At 39.8% G+C, this 17,700-nt stretch overlaps 2 protein-coding genes and 1 long non-coding RNA gene across 4 annotated transcripts; 2 read left to right on the top strand and 1 right to left on the bottom strand.

Moving 5' to 3' along the window:
- The first annotated feature begins 785 nt into the window (after window positions 1–785).
- On the top strand, window positions 786–3,450 carry mxd3 (MAX dimerization protein 3). The gene is made up of 6 exons (XM_004073375.4): window positions 786–979; window positions 1,564–1,663; window positions 1,840–1,875; window positions 1,960–2,074; window positions 2,159–2,324; window positions 2,422–3,450. The coding sequence occupies exons 1-6, from the start codon at window positions 910–912 to the stop codon at window positions 2,535–2,537; spliced, it is 603 nt and encodes a 200-aa protein (XP_004073423.1). The 5' UTR covers window positions 786–909; the 3' UTR covers window positions 2,538–3,450.
- Window positions 3,451–3,577: 127 nt separating this feature from the next.
- LOC101174272 (PRELI domain-containing protein 1, mitochondrial) lies at window positions 3,578–14,497 on the bottom strand. Of its 2 annotated transcripts, XM_004073372.3 has the most exons (6): window positions 7,784–7,895; window positions 7,160–7,279; window positions 6,011–6,236; window positions 5,821–5,934; window positions 5,636–5,714; window positions 3,578–4,214 (listed from the first exon to the last, which is right to left on the bottom strand). In XM_004073372.3, exons 2-6 carry the CDS (start codon window positions 7,249–7,251, stop codon window positions 4,093–4,095), a joined length of 633 nt encoding a protein of 210 aa, XP_004073420.1. In that variant the 5' UTR covers window positions 7,252–7,279; window positions 7,784–7,895; the 3' UTR covers window positions 3,578–4,092. The 2 variants fall into 2 exon arrangements, with proteins under 2 accessions (XP_004073420.1, XP_023815053.1); XM_023959285.1 differs by lacking the exons at window positions 3,578–4,214; window positions 5,636–5,714; window positions 5,821–5,934; window positions 6,011–6,236 and adding an exon at window positions 14,364–14,497 and having other exon boundaries at window positions 7,267–7,279; window positions 7,784–10,428.
- Window positions 10,364–17,548, top strand: LOC111948024. Its single transcript, XR_002874012.1, has 3 exons — window positions 10,364–10,431; window positions 15,343–15,381; window positions 16,189–17,548. It is a non-coding gene; the product is annotated as an uncharacterized LOC111948024 (long non-coding RNA).
- Window positions 17,549–17,700: the final 152 nt, after the last annotated feature.

Below are 17,700 nucleotides of genomic sequence, written 5' to 3'. Positions count from 1 at the left end.
GGTTCCTAGCAAAAGCCTATTTTATATTCAATAATATTAAATGGTGGAGACCAAATTCTAAACAAATAAACACATCTATATAGTAAAGTAAAAATGTTAAATGAGAATGGCTATTTAAAGTCAGTAGGCAAGCAAGTTGGACCCCAACTATATCAGAATAATTCATTTGTAATAATGAGAGTTAATAAAGCCACAATACAAAACCTAAAAAAAATTATTGAGGAAAAATGTCACACGTAATGAAAATGCACAGGCGTGCATAACACATAACGCTGTGATATATTTTCATGTGCGGGAAAAGTACGATAAAATAGATGTTATGAACAAAAATGACACAAAAGGGTCTCGCGAACGTCTCTAGAGGAGGGGAGGAGTAGAGGGCTTGACTGTGACGTGTCTGCTGTGACGTTCATATGCCTTTGGAAATATTGGTATTCAGACAGGGCAAACTACCCGTAACAATAGAAATGCAGATCCATAGTTTTTACTGACACTTTTTGTCTTATAAACTGTATTTTTGATTTCAGGCGCAATAAATACTATTTTAAGGATATCTGTGTACAAACAAATTAATTTGGAAGAAATGTAATATTAATATACAATGCTTTAGATGCGAACATTTCTTTCTTCAAATAATTTAAACGCTCCTTATATTTAAAATTGTTCTATAATTTATATATTTTTATTCCACTCATAAAAGTCATGTAGCGAAGGATTTTGTCAAAACGTTCGGAAATTTCCGATCTTGCTGGAAGTTCGTGAAGGCAGCAGAGGCATTGAAGCTCTGGGCAAAGCAGACGTAGTACAGACACAGCCCGCTCCCTCCTGCAGTCTGTGTTGATGCTTGTGACACAGTAGGTTTATTTATCTGCGATCGCCAACCCTATTTAAATATATCTAAAGCAGAAAATGGAAGGACACATTTGCAACATCCAAGTTCTTCTTCGGGCTGCGGAGTTTTTGGAGAGGAGAGAGCGAGGTTAGCCTTTTTATTTGTCGAGCGTCAGCAGAGCTTGTAACAAAAACAAGAGGCATAGAAAGCCATTATAATTATATCCGCGTAATATATCTGCAGTAGAACACAATTGGCAATTATCTGATGTGTTGTTGACAGTGTTACTAGTCGGGGGTTATGCAGGGTAGGGGCTCTTTTACAGTTTGACTCAGTGACCTATATATCGATCGCATCATTGTACTGGAAGGCGCCAATCTGGGCCAGTTTGAAATCGAGTCCGGGCGGTGCTGAGCGGACGTTACGACGACTGAAAGTTTAGACCGGGGACGGTGCGTTAAAATAAGCTACTATAATTGTGGACGAAGTGTAAAATGTATATATTTTAAATTAAAATTGAAAACACTGATTTGATGGCTGAGTCGTTAACGATGGCGCCAAAACAACCGAAATCGGCTGGTGACGGATGCGGAGGGATTTGGATGGAAAGGATGTTGTTTGGCAACTTTTAAAGCAGTTTTCCATCAAAACGATCAGAAGCTGAAAAAATGAGAAGTTAGTGCGCTTGCTGTTGTGTTTCAGTCTAAGCGGGCTGTTTTTGTCCTCCGCAGAGGCTGAACATGGATATGCTTTGGTCCTTCCTATCAGCTCTCCTCACTCCGACAAGACGGGCAAGCAGAAGAGCAAGAAAATATCAGTCGGTGGCAATAGGTTTGTCTATTTACATAAGATATAAGCGATAAGAGGGCGTGGCCAGCCTTACATTGAAAATGGTGTTCAACACCACCAAAATAAAAATAAAACTTTTTCTGTTGCTGCTTCTTTTATAAATTTAATTGAATTTATCGGCACATACTGATGTTTATTTTTTTTATTTTTTTTTGCAGTAACAGGTCTGTTCACAACGAACTGGAGAAGAACAGGTAAACCTTTTTCTCAAAAAATAAAATAAAAGCACACTTTTTGACTTCCTGCATGGTTGCTGAAGATACTTTGTGTGGATGCAGACGCGCTCAGCTGAGACACTGCTTGGAGCAGCTGAAAAAGCAAGTCCCCTTGTCGTCCGACTCGTCGAGGAACACCACCCTCAGCCTGCTGAGACAAGCCCAGCTTCACATCAAGGTGCACCTCCACGTCCTGTAGTATTTAGAGCTTTGATTTGGTTCAAAGCATTTCTTGAAGCTCCGTTTTGTTGCTCTCTCTTAGAAGCTGCAGGAGCAGGACGAGCGTGCAGAGCAGCTAAAGGGCCGTCTCCTCTGGGAGCAGAGGGAGCTCCGGATTCGGCTGGAGCAGCTGGAGAGAGGCACGGAGAGGATGAGGAACAACAGCCACGGCTCCACCATGTCCTCAGAGAGGTCGGACTCGGACACAGGTAGGCGGACGACAAACCCCATCGACGTCCACATAAAACCTGTTCGTCGGGCATTTGCCGGTGTGGTCTCTAATCCATGTAGTTTGCTTCTTCACAGAGGACGTAGAGGTCGACGTGGAAAGCATCGTGTTTGAATGCGACTCTGATGAACTGAGCATTACACACACGGGTGCAGACCACTGTTACTCCAGCATGGACAAAGCCTGGCTATGACAGTGAGGAACTTAGGTTTTCTTTTGTCGCCCGTTCCATCCACCAAGCAGACAAAACCAGGAAAAACATTCAGAAGCTGAAGGACCGTGCAGAAACATATTGCTGCTCCACACTTTTTGAAGCAGGACTCGTCAAAACCGACAAAGCTAAGATGTACATCACATTTTGCATACTTCCTTTGTGCTCATAAGCCATACGGTTGTCGTTTTCTTTATCTTCCAGCATTTAAGCATTCAGTCTTCTTCAAAAGGGCTTCCTATAATCAAACCTGAACAATCCTTACGTCTACAGTAAATTCATCCTGCCTTAAGTCAGATTTGGTTTTGTATTGGTTGAGCTTTTTTCTTAGCACTGTTTTGGTTTCAGGTTTAGCGTGCACTTCCACATTTTTTCTGTGCTGTGTTTTGGCAGTCATCAGATGTTTTTCTTCCTTTTTCTGTTGCACATAATGTCCATCTATTGCACTTGTTTCAAGATTTCCAAAGGAAAACTGCAAACTTAACACATTATTACATTTTGCACATCAATATTTGGTGATTAAGTACCGCTGCCAAAAAGCTATTTGACATATTTGTGCACAATTCAGTCTTTAGTTACTATGAAGAATCTGATCTTCCTTTTAGTTTAGGCATTAAGTTACTTTAGAGAGGTTTGTATTTTTAGCATGTTGTGAATTATGCATACAACCAATGTTTTCTGTACGGCAGACCATATCTACTTGTAATTATGCAATAGAAGCTTTATGACAGGCGATCATGGTGTATTTAATGACCCCAGGTGCTCTCCCAACCTCTTTCACTTTTTATATGCAAGCTGCCTTACTTTTTTTTTTCTCGTTTCCGCCCAGTAAAACTATGTAGCATTTCTTTTTTTAACTGATGTAAGCATTTTTTAAACAAATAAATATTTTATATATTTAAAAGATGTGTTTATGGTCCTTTTTATTTGAGTTATTTCAATTCATTTTCAGTTCAACCAAAAGAAAAATCTGATCCTAGACTGAACTCTTAGAAATTGAAATTAGGAAATAAATGTCAAAGTGATGTAATGAATGGATTTTTATTGACAAACTTACATTTCTGTAATGGAACAGTGTTATGGAACAGCTTTATTACAGTTTAGCAGTATCCACAGCTCCTATTACAGCTGTAGACCTTTTACCAAACAATGTCATCAAGGACTTTGTTTTTTTTAATTGATTGAGGTTTGATCAGATAACTGCAAGTGACTTTTCTGAAACAGCTTGAAAAGGACAAACAGGAACAAGATGAAATGTAAAACCCTGGCGGGAATTGAGGCTGAGCAGAGGTTTAAGGAACACTTTCAGTGGACATTTCTGCATGGCATGCTGGGCCTTCTGCACTCATTTCCACGGTCTTCATCGATGGAAAGTGCTCAGAGGATGAGGCATCGGAGGTGACGAGGGAGGTTCCCAACCCAGATCAGGCGTTTTGTGGTCCGCCCACCGTTTTGGTTGGATGAGTCTAACCCCGTGCTGCCCAAGCAGTGCCTTTCTGAATGAGTAGAGGCAAGTACGTCCCAGTGTCAGTCGAGCTCAAACGAATTGCTTCTTCTGTGCATGTGAAGCCAAGTCCTTGGCTTTCTCTTTAGCTGCCAGCGCCGTTTCCCTCGCACGCTCTGTCGCTGTTTCCGCTAATGATCTCGACGGAGTTTCCCCTGAAGAAAGAAAGAATAAATAAAAAAAATCATTTTTGCTGCAAGTTCTTTCATTTTTTTAATCAATATTAAAAAAAAAAAAAGATTAGTCAGATCCTGTGTTTTGGAAGTAATAGTAATCTTTGGTTACAGCAGCTGGACATTTCTTCAAAAGGTTTTCTCTAATCTGAGTTTAATCTGGTTCATTTTGGTTCAGTAATCTACCTGTTAAAAGTAAAAACCAAACTGTTCCAATCCTGTAGTCAATCTGACCACAAAAGCCATCAGTCCACAAAAAAAAGACACATTTTGAGGTTCTTGATCCAGATAAAAACAAACAGGTAACCTTTTACATCAAGAACGCATTTTCTTGATGGAGTTGGAATAAATGGTATTTACGTATTAATTCCTAGCTATTGTTTTTACCAGTAAGGCCTTCGGGGCTATACATATATTTTTATACATACACATCACAGCTGTTCTTATGTTGGTATCAATTGTCTTTGAAGGATGGGAAGTAGACTGGCTGTACAGCCAAACATAGATTTCTAACCGGTGTGACAAAGTTCAGTCTATCTCAAAGGTTTGGTGTGTATCAGCTGTTATCAGTTTCCCAGCAACAATCCAAGGTAATAAACCGTTTAGGACTTTTTTACAAGCAGGTGGAAATGCAGACAATGTCAAACTAGTGCATTTTATGTGGAAAAAAGGAACATTCTAGTTCAAAACTAAATTAATATTTGAAATATTATTTTAATTTTTTTTAGAAAGAAAACTATAAAAGAAAAACAGACTGTGGAGATTCAGTGCAGTTTTAATACTGTTATCAAAAGGTTCACCATCCAAAAACATGCTTCATAGGTTAACTGGTTACTCTAAACTGCCTCTAGGTGTGAATGTGTGTGTGCATGGGTGTGCTTTGTGGCCCTGTGACAGGCTGGCGACCTGTCCAGGATGTCCCCTGCCTTCGCCCACAAGTGGCCGGGATAGGCTCCAGCAACCACGTGACCCCGAAAGGGGAAAAAATGGCTTGGAAAATGAATGAATGAAAACAGTTTAATTGAAATCTTTAGAAGGCAAAGCCGGCAGCCCGATTATCTAAAGAGTAACTCTACATCTCATTCTGGATTTGTGAGCTCTTGATAGGAAGTTTGTTTTATCCCTTACTTTTCTCAGTTGTTCCTTTTGTTTTACTCATTGCTTTTCTAGCATTTAATTCCTGCCAAACAAAATTTACTTCGAAGGATTAATTTGTTACAGAAGTCCATTTTATGTAAAAAAAAAAAACAAAAAAAAAAACAATATATTATGTCCAAAGACCAAACATTTTTATCCACATTTCTCCACAATCTGCATCATGTTTTCGGATAATCGAAAAGGAATTGTTCCACAGATGAGACTAAATGTAAACAGAGTAGAATGAGCAACCGTCCCATCATTACCTTGCATTTTGGCCAGCACATACTCAAAGCCCTTCATGGTCTTTGTGACGCTCGTCTTAAATCTTGCCAGCCCAAATTCCTGGAATGTCAACAAAGTGAGCCAAGACAGAGGAGACTTTTACTGAGGAGAAATGGCTGAGTCGTCGTTCTGTCCAACATCACAAACGGCGCTCCACTCCACTGACCTGAATGGCTCTAGAAAGCCCAAAGACGTTGGACGAGATCCAGGCTTCCCTTTTAATCTCCGTCCAGCTGCCATTCTCAGGGTCGACTTCGTAGTGGCAGCGCTCTTCTACAGACTGACAAAAGGCAACAAATGAACACAAAATGACGACGCAAACATTTAGATAAATGTGGCGGAAAATGTGTCAGTACCATGAGCCGGGCGTGGCTGATGTTCCATGTTAGCGTGGTCATGGTCCTTTTCTGTGGGTCCACAATGGAGTCCTCAATGATGTACGCCGAGCTGGCCATGTGCTTTGGAAGGTAGCGTTCCATCCAGCGAGGAGAGCGGCTGGTTTTGGTCAACAGTCGTCTGGAAATGAGGCAGTTGTTTGGGGTCACCTCTCTGAAAATGATGTCCTCTGTCAAGACATGATTACTGTAGGAAGAAGAAAATAGTTGGAGATGGCAATTCATTGTTTTCAAAATAATTCATTGGCCATTTTCCTTTTCTAAGTTTCATAAAACGTTTGGGAACTTTTTTAGTCTTCTGTATCAACTGCTTCTTTCTACAAACGAATCATCTCACTGCTGATAGGTGAGAGCTTCATCGTTATCGGAGGCAGTTACATCAGGAAATCCATTTTAATGTCAGCTTCAGTTAAATTCTTAGATTTTATTTTCCCACAATTTAAAGCAAAATTAACAAAAATCAAGTGAAGACAGGAATACTGGTAGTTATGAAAGCATAAAAAAACAAAAAGATTTATTAATTTAACACCAGAGTGTTGCATGAAACCGAAAAGGAAAAACAATAAATAATCGTCATGAAGATAGTTTCAGTTTTCCCAAAACAATAAAAATGTCGACACAAAAAGGGAATTAAATAAAAGTGCTTAAGTATAATGTAGAAATGTGATTTAAGCTAAATTAAATATTAGGTAAACAAAACAAAAATCTTACAACGCCAGAGACAGTGTAGTATTTGTAAAAATGTTTCTGTTTTATAATAAATAATGCCTTTTCAGCTAAATTTATTAACAGTTTTTCTTATAGTCACTCCTAAAGTTCAGCTTTTAGATACTCATCAACTTGTTTTAATCACTTCTAAAGCATGACATGTAAAGAAAATATTTAGTGCATTGAGGATTTTCCTTATAGCGGTGGGATGGCCGTGGGTCCTGTGGACCCTTCACTTTACTGCCTAACTACACAAGGGGGCCCAAGTCCGGGTCTCCCTGTGCCGGTCCCCAGCCCGGTTAGAATACAGCGTTGGATCAGGAAGGGGATCTAAGATGATATTTCATTTTGTTTAGTTGTATCAGAAAAGTATATGTGGGGAAAACGCCATTGGATGCTCACCTGTAAGGGTTGGGATACCTTTGCCAGAAAGCAGTGCAAACTTGGTCCCAAGTGCTCTTTAGCAAACCCGAGCAGTAAAAATACTTCACCATTGTTCCCTTAGTTTACTCTGACAACATCCTGAAAAGATAGAGAACAGAACTGTGTGGATAAGAATGGAATAGATAAAGCACACTTTTTTAAGGGGGGGGGGTTAAAATGTATGCGAAATATATAGGATACAATATTACATATAAAAAGTATATGACTAAAAACATTTAGAAATCAACAGCAGCTGGTAGCGCCGCGGTGTGTCGCAATACTGGTCTTTTAAGCTAACAAACATCCGTGACCAGGTGTGGGTTAAATAAAAAAGTAAACGGACCCCGAAACTGCCTTTTATTTTTTAAATATCCCTAAACGTATACACGTTTATCCTACTGGGAACGTAATGTAAAAAAACAAAGACGTAATAACAAAAAAAGCGAACAGCACGCACGTCACGTACACACGTCTTCTCTAGCTAACATTAGTTAGCCTAGCATGTGATTTTTATGAATGAATGGACCCTCCAGAAATGTCCTTAACTAAACTACACTCTGTGAATCAGTAAATAAGAATACATCGAAGGCGAGTCAAGCTTACCTGCACCGTGTCACTGGTTAAAGAGTTAGAAGCAGCATTTCAAATGTCGGGACACACTGCACTGTCCAAACTCCCTCTCGCCATGTCAACCGTAAAGCAGCCAGAAATAGAGGAAGGTCAAACATTCACGAAGCAGTGACGACACTTCCGGTTGGCGGTGAAGACGCAACGCTCATTTTGGACACTAGATGGCAGCAGAGAACTATGGAAAAAGCATTTCTTTTTGCACATATACTTTATGCTCATGTGCGCGCGTGTGCTGACAGATCTTCCAGAATAATTTTAAAGTACATACAAGTAGCTTACAGCAGAACATGTGGGTGAGAACAACTTCAGAAGTGAGTAATATATATAATATCATCTATAAGACATTGTAGAAGCCACACTCATTAAACATTTTATTGGATTAATTTACTACCATTCTCCCCTGTGTGTTTTTAGAATATATTGTGAAAAGTACAGCACTTGATTTCATGTTTTTTCCCACTGCAAATGCACATGCACTGGACTAAAAAAGATTTAGACATGTAGTCACAGCTCTAAGGAGCCCCTAAAGAGACATTGAAGAAAAAAAGTATTAAAAAAAATAAATAAAAAAACTGGTGCACACCAGCCAGATTTTTTTTCCTATTAACTTCACTTGTTTTTCTTATTAAATGTCCTTTAAGGGGATCCGTAGCGTTCCATGCTGCTAAATAGGTTATTTTCTGTTGCACTTTACACTCAGGGTTTTTTTTTTCATTTACTGCTACACATACACAGAGCTCACTTTATCAGATATAGGTGCACAAACCATATTTTTTTTCTTGATAAACAAATCAGGCATAGGACATCTTGGTTCAGCCCAGGCTGAAAATGTGCGCCCAGGGGCCTTGTATTTGATTAATGTCTCCTGTTCCTCGAAGACCACCAACAAAGAGCACTTTAGCAGCAAAGTAATGAATGTAGAATCACACATTCCTTCTACATCTCCTCAGATCAGCCTCCGTAATGAAGATATCAACGGTGCGTTGCTCTCATTGAGCACAGGTCACCGGTTTTACAGTTGCACAGTCTGAAAAGCAGAGTCCCTAAGGTCCATCTAATCAGGAACAGCTGGTTGCCAGGTGAAGACAATTAGCTTCCTGTTCGGACAGAAAATTAAAGAGGCTCCCCAACTGGATTTCTTGGAAGAGGATCGTATGTAGCACTGCCGGAACATTGTCACCAATCCAAAACAAAGTACTTGGATTAATTAAGTGAGAATTATCCAAATACAATGAACAGCCAGCAGCTATAGTGTGAAAAATTCAACCTCCGTTGTGCTAAGAGTTGAGCTGGACATTACTCACCAAAAGAAAAATGTTGCTTGTACATGAGAACATTGTTCCTGGGTTCAAAATCATTTACATCTTAAACACACGTTTCATTTAATAAATGTATTTAACAAGGAACGAAGGATTCTGCATGCAAAGCTCTGATCCACTCTGGATCCCAATGGTTTTTCTCTTCGTGACGGAGGTATGTCTGCTGTGTTCGTGCTCTGGGCCTCTCATACAGCAGTGGGAGGGGGTACTCCATTACGACTGTTTAAAGCCGGTCCTCTAACGGAGCGCGTCCTAAATGATCCCTCTGGGTGGAAGGATTCCGGTTTGTCCTCGCAACGGAACACCATGAGGAACCCATTCCTGTAGTTTTTATTCATCCACCCATACAGGAGCGGGTTGGCAAAAGTTGAGCACATGGCCACAACGTGGAACACGGTGTATATGAATTTATACTCCTCAAACCGGAGCACCAGGTCCAGATCACTGGCTAGCTGGAACACGTGAAAAGGCAGCCAGCAGGTGGCAAAGACCACCACAACCAGCGCTAACATCTTTGTGGTCTTTTTGCGCCGGTTGATGTTGTCATTCCGGCTGGATGGACTGATGTGGTTCTTCAGTTTGACCCAGATGCATATGTAAGCATAACTGATGACAGCTAAAGGTATGATGTATTGCAGAAGGAGCATGAAGAGGCTGTAGATGACGCCATCCCTGCTGGTCCCATGGGGCCACTTCTCAGAACAGACAGCAATGCGCAGATTGATGGAGGGGATCTCTTCTTGGCGGTACTCTCTAAAAATGGCCAGCGGTGCAGCCAGAACGGCAGACACGGTCCAGGTAAAGGCCATGATGAGGAGGCTGGAGTGCCAGGTTAGACGGCGGCCCAGGTGGAAGACGATGCAGCGGTAGCGCTCCAGAGCGATGACTGTGAGGGTCAGAATGGACACGTGCACGCTCAGGGCCTGAGCAAAGGGCACCATGTGGCATAGGACCGCCCCGAACTTCCACTCGTCCAACAGAGTGTACACCAGAGTGAAGGGCAGGCAGAGAGTGTTCACCAGAAGGTCTGCCAGGGCAAGATTGGCTATGAAGAAGTTGGTGACGGTGCGCATGTTCCTGTAGCGAATGATCATGTAAATGACGAGCGAATTACCCAGAAGTCCCAGGAGGATGATCAGGGAGTACGCTGTGATCAGGGTGATCTGAACTCCCAGATGTTTAGTGATGTCAGTGTGGAAACCAGGTTGGTGTAAACCCATGCTATCATTCAGCTGAAAATTGCCTTCACCTGCCTCCCCCTCTCCGGAGCTGTTGGACGTGTCTGGTGGACTCATTTTACTGGTGAGTAGAGGGAAGAAAGACGATTTTCAGACAAGACAAACAAACTTTGACTTCATGCACTTCATGGTACAATCATTTTAGATAACTTCTTTTTCCCTGAACATTTTCTGTCTTAGACCAGTTATTTGTTTTGTTATTTGGATTTTATTTTGCCTAAGAAGTACACCTTGCTGTTCTCCTCTAAAGTATTAAATTCCAAGTTAGATTTGGCTCTGAAGCTATATTCACACAGTCCTTTGCAACGCGCGTAAAAGCCCATTTCGGGCTTCTACGTTAAAAACTCTCACGTTCATGTATACCTGTGCATTTTTTTACGACCACCTTCGGACTCTAGGTACAAATCACGTGACCATTGAATATAAGTTGCAAGTTAAACCAGGTTAAACTTTGGCCAACCAGGGAGTCAGTTTTGGTAGTGACGCATGGATGGCGTCCTTTTTAATTCACGGAAGCATACACAGTTGGAAAATTGATCATGAAGGACAAATTAATAATTGGGGTTTGTGCTCAGATGAAATTATATGACACCAGGGGCCTCATTTAGAAAACTTTGCGTAGGATTTGCGTTAGAAGTGGCGTTCGGATGAAACATAGGACGTGCGTACGCACAGAAATATTCGGATTTATAAAACTGTGCGCACGCACATCCTACGGATGTTTCCCTTAATAAATCACAATCAATTCTAAATGTAGCGCAGCTTTTGCGGCTTCATGACACGCCCATAGTTGCCCATAAATAGTCCGTGAAACGCCCACAAGTTAATATTCATTGATTGAGAAATCATAGCAAACACAGAGAGGAAATGAAAAAAAACGTAACTTCACTCAATGTGAAGTAGAAGTTATCATTGGCGAGGTGGAAAAGAGGAGAAGAATGTTGTTTGGAGGGCACAGTGTGGGCATTACTAATACCAAAAAGGCACGTGAGTGGCAAACGGTGGTAGACGCCGTAAATGCTGTAGCCTCACAACCTCGGACCGTGGCCGAAATAAAAAGCCCGCAGAGGTCCAACAGGACGGCTCGAGGAAGTCGGAACCGGCTAATAAGCCACTCGTCCTCGTTTGCCAGCAAGTCTTCTTGCTGTCTAAAGATGCGTTCACTCCGAATTCTTCCATTTGCCACATCTTCTAAGAGCGCAAGATCAGCCATTGTGCGTCATTACGCATTGTGATGGGGCATTTTATTTCCATCCATTTAATTGCATCTGACAAGCTACAGATGTCGGTAATAATCGACGTGGAAATGGGAAATTGATCAGCGCAAATGTAATTTCTTGTTGCTTTCTGAATGGTTGAGACATAGGCCATACATTGTTTTATCAAAAAATAAAACAAACTAAAGGCATATGCATGAATACCATAATTCCTTATGAAGAAATGTTTTACTATGAAAACAACTTTCCCCAGTGGACACTTAATACATCTGTCTGTCTGTCTGTCTGTCTATCTATCTAAATGCACCTATATCTGCTCCGCCAGACGGACACACTGACGAGAATATCAGTTTTGTACATTATTTTGTTCTGTTAACTATATTATTTATGAGGATGAATTGCACAACATGCCAATATTGCAGAACATATTTCACTTTTCTTTTTGCAAATATGTGTTCATTTGAATTTCTGTTGTAATTTTCGTTTGAATTTTTTTGTCTGTTTCACTGCTGATCGATCAAACGGGTGTTCGTGTAGGCTGTTAATTGTAAGACTTGCTTTGTGAAGTCTTCATGTTATTTATGAGAGGCAGTATTGTCATTTTCACTTTCACGTGTTTCTTCTATCTGCCGACGGTGTCGCCGTTTCTCATTTTACCCGTTTTTGTGCGTCTGGGTCAGAGCTTGCGTGAAGGACCGCAAATTTTCCCGTCAAGTTTGCTTTTTATAAATATCAACTATTGCGTAGAGAGTGGCGTACGCCTTCTTTTGTGCGTACGCAACGTTTATAAATGAGGCCCCAAGTCTTACAAATATCGGAATAGAGCTGTAAAAGAAAAATCCGGAGCAAGATTTGCGAGATTTGCACCGCTTTGACATTTCACACAAAACCTCTTCCAACTTTAGGTGGCAGACATGAGTAGAAGAAGTAGAAAAGAAGAAGAAGCCCCTCACTGCATGTCCACTGTGAACACATGGGCTAAACACGCATTCAAGAAAGCCTGGTGTTTATGTAGCTTTGGCCTGTGTGGAACTGCTTTAACTACTTTTTCTAAACATTTGTCTGTCTCATTGTGGACAATCCCGCTTAAATAGAGACAAATCAGCATCAAAAACACATTTTCATACAATAGATATAAGAGCATCAGTCATTTCCTGTAAAATATGAACCAAATGAAACGAACCATAATTATCTATGTGAGGAAAGAGTATTCAGCTTCAGCTTCAAATGTTACTCTCAACTTGAGATCAACGACAAAGTGCACGAGAATAAGAGAGCTCTCGAAACCATGCGACTCTAATTGCACGAAAAAATAGTCCTTGATTGCACAAGAGGAGGTGGTTGTTCTTAAAAACTGGAAAAAAAATCAAATACTGGTGTCTGTGTTACATAAATAATAGCAAATTAGATATTTGTGTGCAGGTGTGCTCAAAACCTGCCAAAAACAAGAAAAGAAAAGAAATCAAGCCAAAGTTATCTTGAGTTTTTTCTTTATTCTACACTCAGCAGGTAATCTGGATGTCTGCAATTCTCTAAGGAACACCTGCACTATTATTAAGGAGCAGGATGCTGGGAGCAGTGATAAGGAGAGCACAAAAATCAGAGCTCGATCATTAGATGCCACAGACTGGTATTTACTCTCAGCCTCCGAGTCGCAACTTTAAGCGTTTGAGCAGAATAAAAAAAAGATGCACATAGAAACAGTGTAATGTCTGTTAATTAAGGGTAAAGCAGCAAGCTGCTGCTAGAGTGGATGTTATTTTAAAAACACGCTGACAGTCTAATAATGTTTTTTTAAGAATATAAATTACAACTTGGGAGAGATGTTTTGGAACCAGTCATATTCTAGTAATGAGGAATTATTTGTCTGTACATTTTAATTGGAATGTTTTGTGTAAAAAATCTTTTTACGTTCAGTTTCATAGCTGCTGCAAACCAGGGCATGGTTTGGTGAGAGGTCATCTCTTAGGTGAAAGACAGTCTTTGCTGCTCAGGGGATCAAGCTGACAAAACATTAGATGGACCACAGTTGACTGAGCTTCTTTCTGTGCTACATGCAACTTTAAAATCTGGTACACTGAGCGAAATGTTACTGTGCCACCCATCTATAAAAACAAAAACAAAAAAACAGTAACCAGATGGTGCTCTTTTGCACCTGATAGGAGGTTTACTTAAGTGTGCGTACTTGTGTGGAAAATCGTTCTCAGAATTAAAATAAGCGCCATAGACAGTTTTCATGGACTTGGTCGTCGACACTGAGGTGTTTGCGGTGAAACCAAGAAACCATGAAGCATATATTTGTGGCGACATTTTTGCTGTACAGGGAGCAGCAGTTTGTCAAATGTGTTTTTTTTTCTGGATTAGAATTCTGTCACTTGCCGGCGCACCTGCCGGAATGAAAATGATGACCGATTCTATTGTCAATCAAGCTTTCGTTCGTGCGTAAATTTGTGCCCATTTGATCCACTCATTGACACCCTTGTAGAGATTTCCAAATGAGCTCTAAATATATATCATTACCGTTCATTTTTATCGATTAGTCACGTGCACTGCGCGTTGCAGACACGGTACATTCCCCCAAATCACCTGGACACTAACAATCTTGAAAAGATTTGTTCAACTCCAAATTACGCACATGATACTTTCAATTACTCCAGATGACGCCGTTGCATAATAACACGCGCGTTAAGAGACTATTACGCGCCAGACACTGTTGGCACAAAACTACCATCTCATCATCCATTCAAAGTTTACCCAAGTGCTTTAGTAATGCACTCACCTTCTATTATATTTCTCGATTGAAATACGACCCTTCACTTGAGAATGGCAAGAAACAAGTGAGGAAAATCCCGAAGCTCCTCCCAGCCCGAGGTGAGCATCTTGTGGCTCGGCTGAGCGTTACTGAGACGGATCCGCCGGACTCCGAGTGTGCGTACTCATCTGTGCCACGCAGGGGCCGTCACCGGAGATCCATGCAAACAATGCACCCCGCAAATCTCACGTTAAAGAGCAGCATCCACTGTTTTAATCTGCCTAATGTCTAAAGACATAAAAATGTCATTACAATTTGACTAACCTCCCTTATTGGTTTTTCTATCTGTAGTTCCCCAACCTGTTCAAAATGCTTTCCGTTTCTCTCCCTGCTCTCCATGCTTTAAAAACTTTGCAGCGATCATATCTGTGGAGCAAATGGGTTTGATCCTGGTTCTTCTGATCATTTTCTCCTCATTTCTCTCTGCTGAGCATCAGTCAGGCTGCTTTAAACAGAAAGCCACACCCAAACCCTTCTTCATGTGAAATACTGGAGAGGAATAATCCATCTTTTAAATGAATTTAATGCAATTTCTGACACAGCTTTAACTGAAAACTCATTTTAAAATCACAATTTATTCATATGTAAATCAAACTTGGAAACATTTGACAAGAAACCAGGCACACACAGATGAATCAATAGACTTTATTTATTAAATGTGTCATGATAAAAAAAAATAAGGTTCATCTAAGGCTGAAGTTACCTCCTATCAGAAACGATTAATGTTTTCACAAAAAATAAAAGTGACTTTGGCTTTAAAGAAAAAATTCAACCTTTGCAGTTGTGCTACTTTCTATGTTTCTGGAGCTGTGCTGAACAAATCTGATGTCAACAGCACAATGTGAACGTTTCCATCTGTGTCTTATCATTTTTGCCAATCACCTCAATCAACATTCTATAATTTTTGAGAGGAGTACAACACTCAAGAAAGTTTCCTTTTTTTCAGGTTAACCCCTTTCATGCCTGGATTCATTTCCAATTACCGGTACGTGTAAAAAAAAAGTTTTTTTCCACATATTTTTTTTTCCCTTTAAGGTGGTGCTAAAATTAAATAGAACTCTAAATTTATGGCATGAAGAGGTTAAAGGTTAACTAATTCATGCAGAAATGTGAAATTTAATGATATAGCTTAGTTAGCAATTTACTGCTTTCTTTAGATAACACAATTATTTTGTAAAATTAGGGTTTTTATTGGGGTTTGGGAGAGGATGACTAAAGGATTACTCAACAGGAAATATACGCAAATGTTTGTCTCTGAAAGGTGGTCAACTTTTGGATCAACAGTTTTATTTTATTTTTTAATCAATTTTAATAGAAATTAGTGGTTTAATGGTTGCATTGAGTCTTGTTCTTCACTATGACTTGAAAAAAGGTTGCAAACTTTGCATCAAAGCAGAACTTATTTCAACTTTGTGTGAAGAGATTGTTAGTCAGATGAAATTATAAGCTGCACAAGTGTCACCGATAATACTCCTGACATCGTGACCAGTGCAGTCATCAGCGCCGGACAAACCCTCAACACTCAGTACAAACTGCTGCTGCATCATTAATTATGGAAGAGGAAAACAAAAGCAGAGAACATTGAATGCAATATGAAAAAACGAAGAAAGGAAGTTTGTCAGCCTAAAACATTTGTATTCCTCGTCTCTTCAGTGTTTTTATTTATTCCTTTAACCTCTGGACTCTGACTGAACCTCTCCAAAACAAACTTTTCCAATTTCATATGTGGATGAAATATTCTGCTTTTCTGTTGCGCTTCACTGACACAGGTTCTGAATGTTCCCCTTCACAGCAACAGCGGCTGAACTCCACTGATCTGCTCAGCCACAAACAGCTAACCCTCCAGACTGCATCAAACTGACTTCTTTTGATCAACTGGCATCTGAAAAAAGAGCAGAATTCCTTATAAACACTGTGGACACATCAAGGAGCTCTTACTCCAATCACAAGATCATTAGAAAGTCTCCTTGTCTATCAGAGATCTCCTTTATTGCTCCCATTACAAATATAGAATAATGAGGAAATATTTCTCTTCTGATTTTGAAGCCAAAAAAGGAGAAGGGTTGAACCATTTAAATTAGCTTTTTAAAACCTGATGTATTTCCTTTTCTTTCTTTTAATGTTGGATAATTTCCACTCAAATCAATCAGACGTTAGAATAAATAGACAACCAAATGTGTCATCTTTTTCTTGTGTTTATCTTAAATTTCATTTCTATAAACGAACCCAATTTGAAAGTCAGATGAGCTCTGAAGAACTCGTGCAAAACACGGGAAATTAAGCCTGGTTCTTGAGATAGACAAAAGTGTGTGATTAGCCTCCATCTCTGTTTTGAGGACCATTCCCTCCATCTGATGAAACAGCAGGAATCCTGACCTTATTATTCACTGTTTGCTGGTTTTATGAGTTACTAAATGTGGGGGTGAAAGACAGACAGACAAACAAAAATCCAATTTGTCCGTTTCCCCTTTTGCTTTTCCAGTTTCTCGCTCGATAGTTGGACACTATGTAATGCAAATGCAAGCCTTTCAGTCGCCTGTGATTGAAGCTCCTGATTAAAAAGGATGGACTGTCTGAAGTTTGCATATTGGATAGGAGAGGTAATCAGCCGTGTGGGAAGTTTCAATGACGCCTCAGAGGGAAGATATCTTTTATTGCAAAATACGGTCAGACCTGCCGCATGCAGGAGCCAAACTGTTTCTCACCCTTCTTTTTCTCCACGTTTGTTAAATAAAACTGCACGCATGACCTGAATTAACCACAGGTGCTCTTACAACTTCATCTGAATTCATCTTCCTCTTTGAATTTTATGGAAAAAGTGCAAGAGTCAACAGCTGGGTAGAGTAAATACACCATGCATGATGCATAATATTAAGTGATTTTTTTTAACATTACACATTCTAATCTGGTTTGAAATGTTGACTTGTGTTCATTTTTTATAAAACGCACAGTGTGGAACAACAGGTTATAATGCTTTAAAAAAGCGGGAGAAGGGCCACAATTTTGAGTTTGTAAAGAAAAAAAGTCCATTTTCATTAGCTTTTGTAGTGCGAAATATGTTTTTCTTTTTATTTGTATTTACAGGTTGTCATCTGTTTAAACTTGAATATTTTTGTCCTCAGTAAATCATCAAATTATATCTTAATAGTTGCAATGAGGTGTATGATGTTTTTTTTTTCTGTATGTGTTTTCTTTTCCTGTAGTGACAAATAATCTGCTCAAATTTGACAATGTCATGCTGCTTTATTTAAAATAAAATAATAATAAATAAAATAACTATTAAAAAAAAACTATAGGTGTACAA

The sequence above is a fragment of the Oryzias latipes genome, chromosome 10 (assembly GCF_002234675.1).
Source record: "Oryzias latipes chromosome 10, ASM223467v1".
NCBI classification, from domain to species: domain Eukaryota; kingdom Metazoa; phylum Chordata; class Actinopteri; order Beloniformes; family Adrianichthyidae; genus Oryzias; species Oryzias latipes.
This window is presented reverse-complemented; position numbering and strand designations above follow the sequence as displayed.

Excerpts from the sequence above, each read along its gene's own strand:
- mxd3 (XM_004073375.4), top strand. The coding sequence starts at position 910 with ATGGAAGGACACATTTGCAACATCCAAGTTCTTCTTCGGGCTGCGGAG. Across the intron at positions 980-1,563 it reads TTTGGAGAGGAGAGAGCGAG|AGGCTGAACATGGATATGCT; the intron begins GTTAGCCTTTTT and ends TGTCCTCCGCAG. Across the intron at positions 1,664-1,839 it reads ATATCAGTCGGTGGCAATAG|TAACAGGTCTGTTCACAACG; the intron begins GTTTGTCTATTT and ends TTTTTTTTGCAG.
- LOC101174272 (XM_023959285.1), bottom strand. The coding sequence starts at position 10,424 with ATGAGTCCACCAGACACGTCCAACAGCTCCGGAGAGGGGGAGGCAGGT.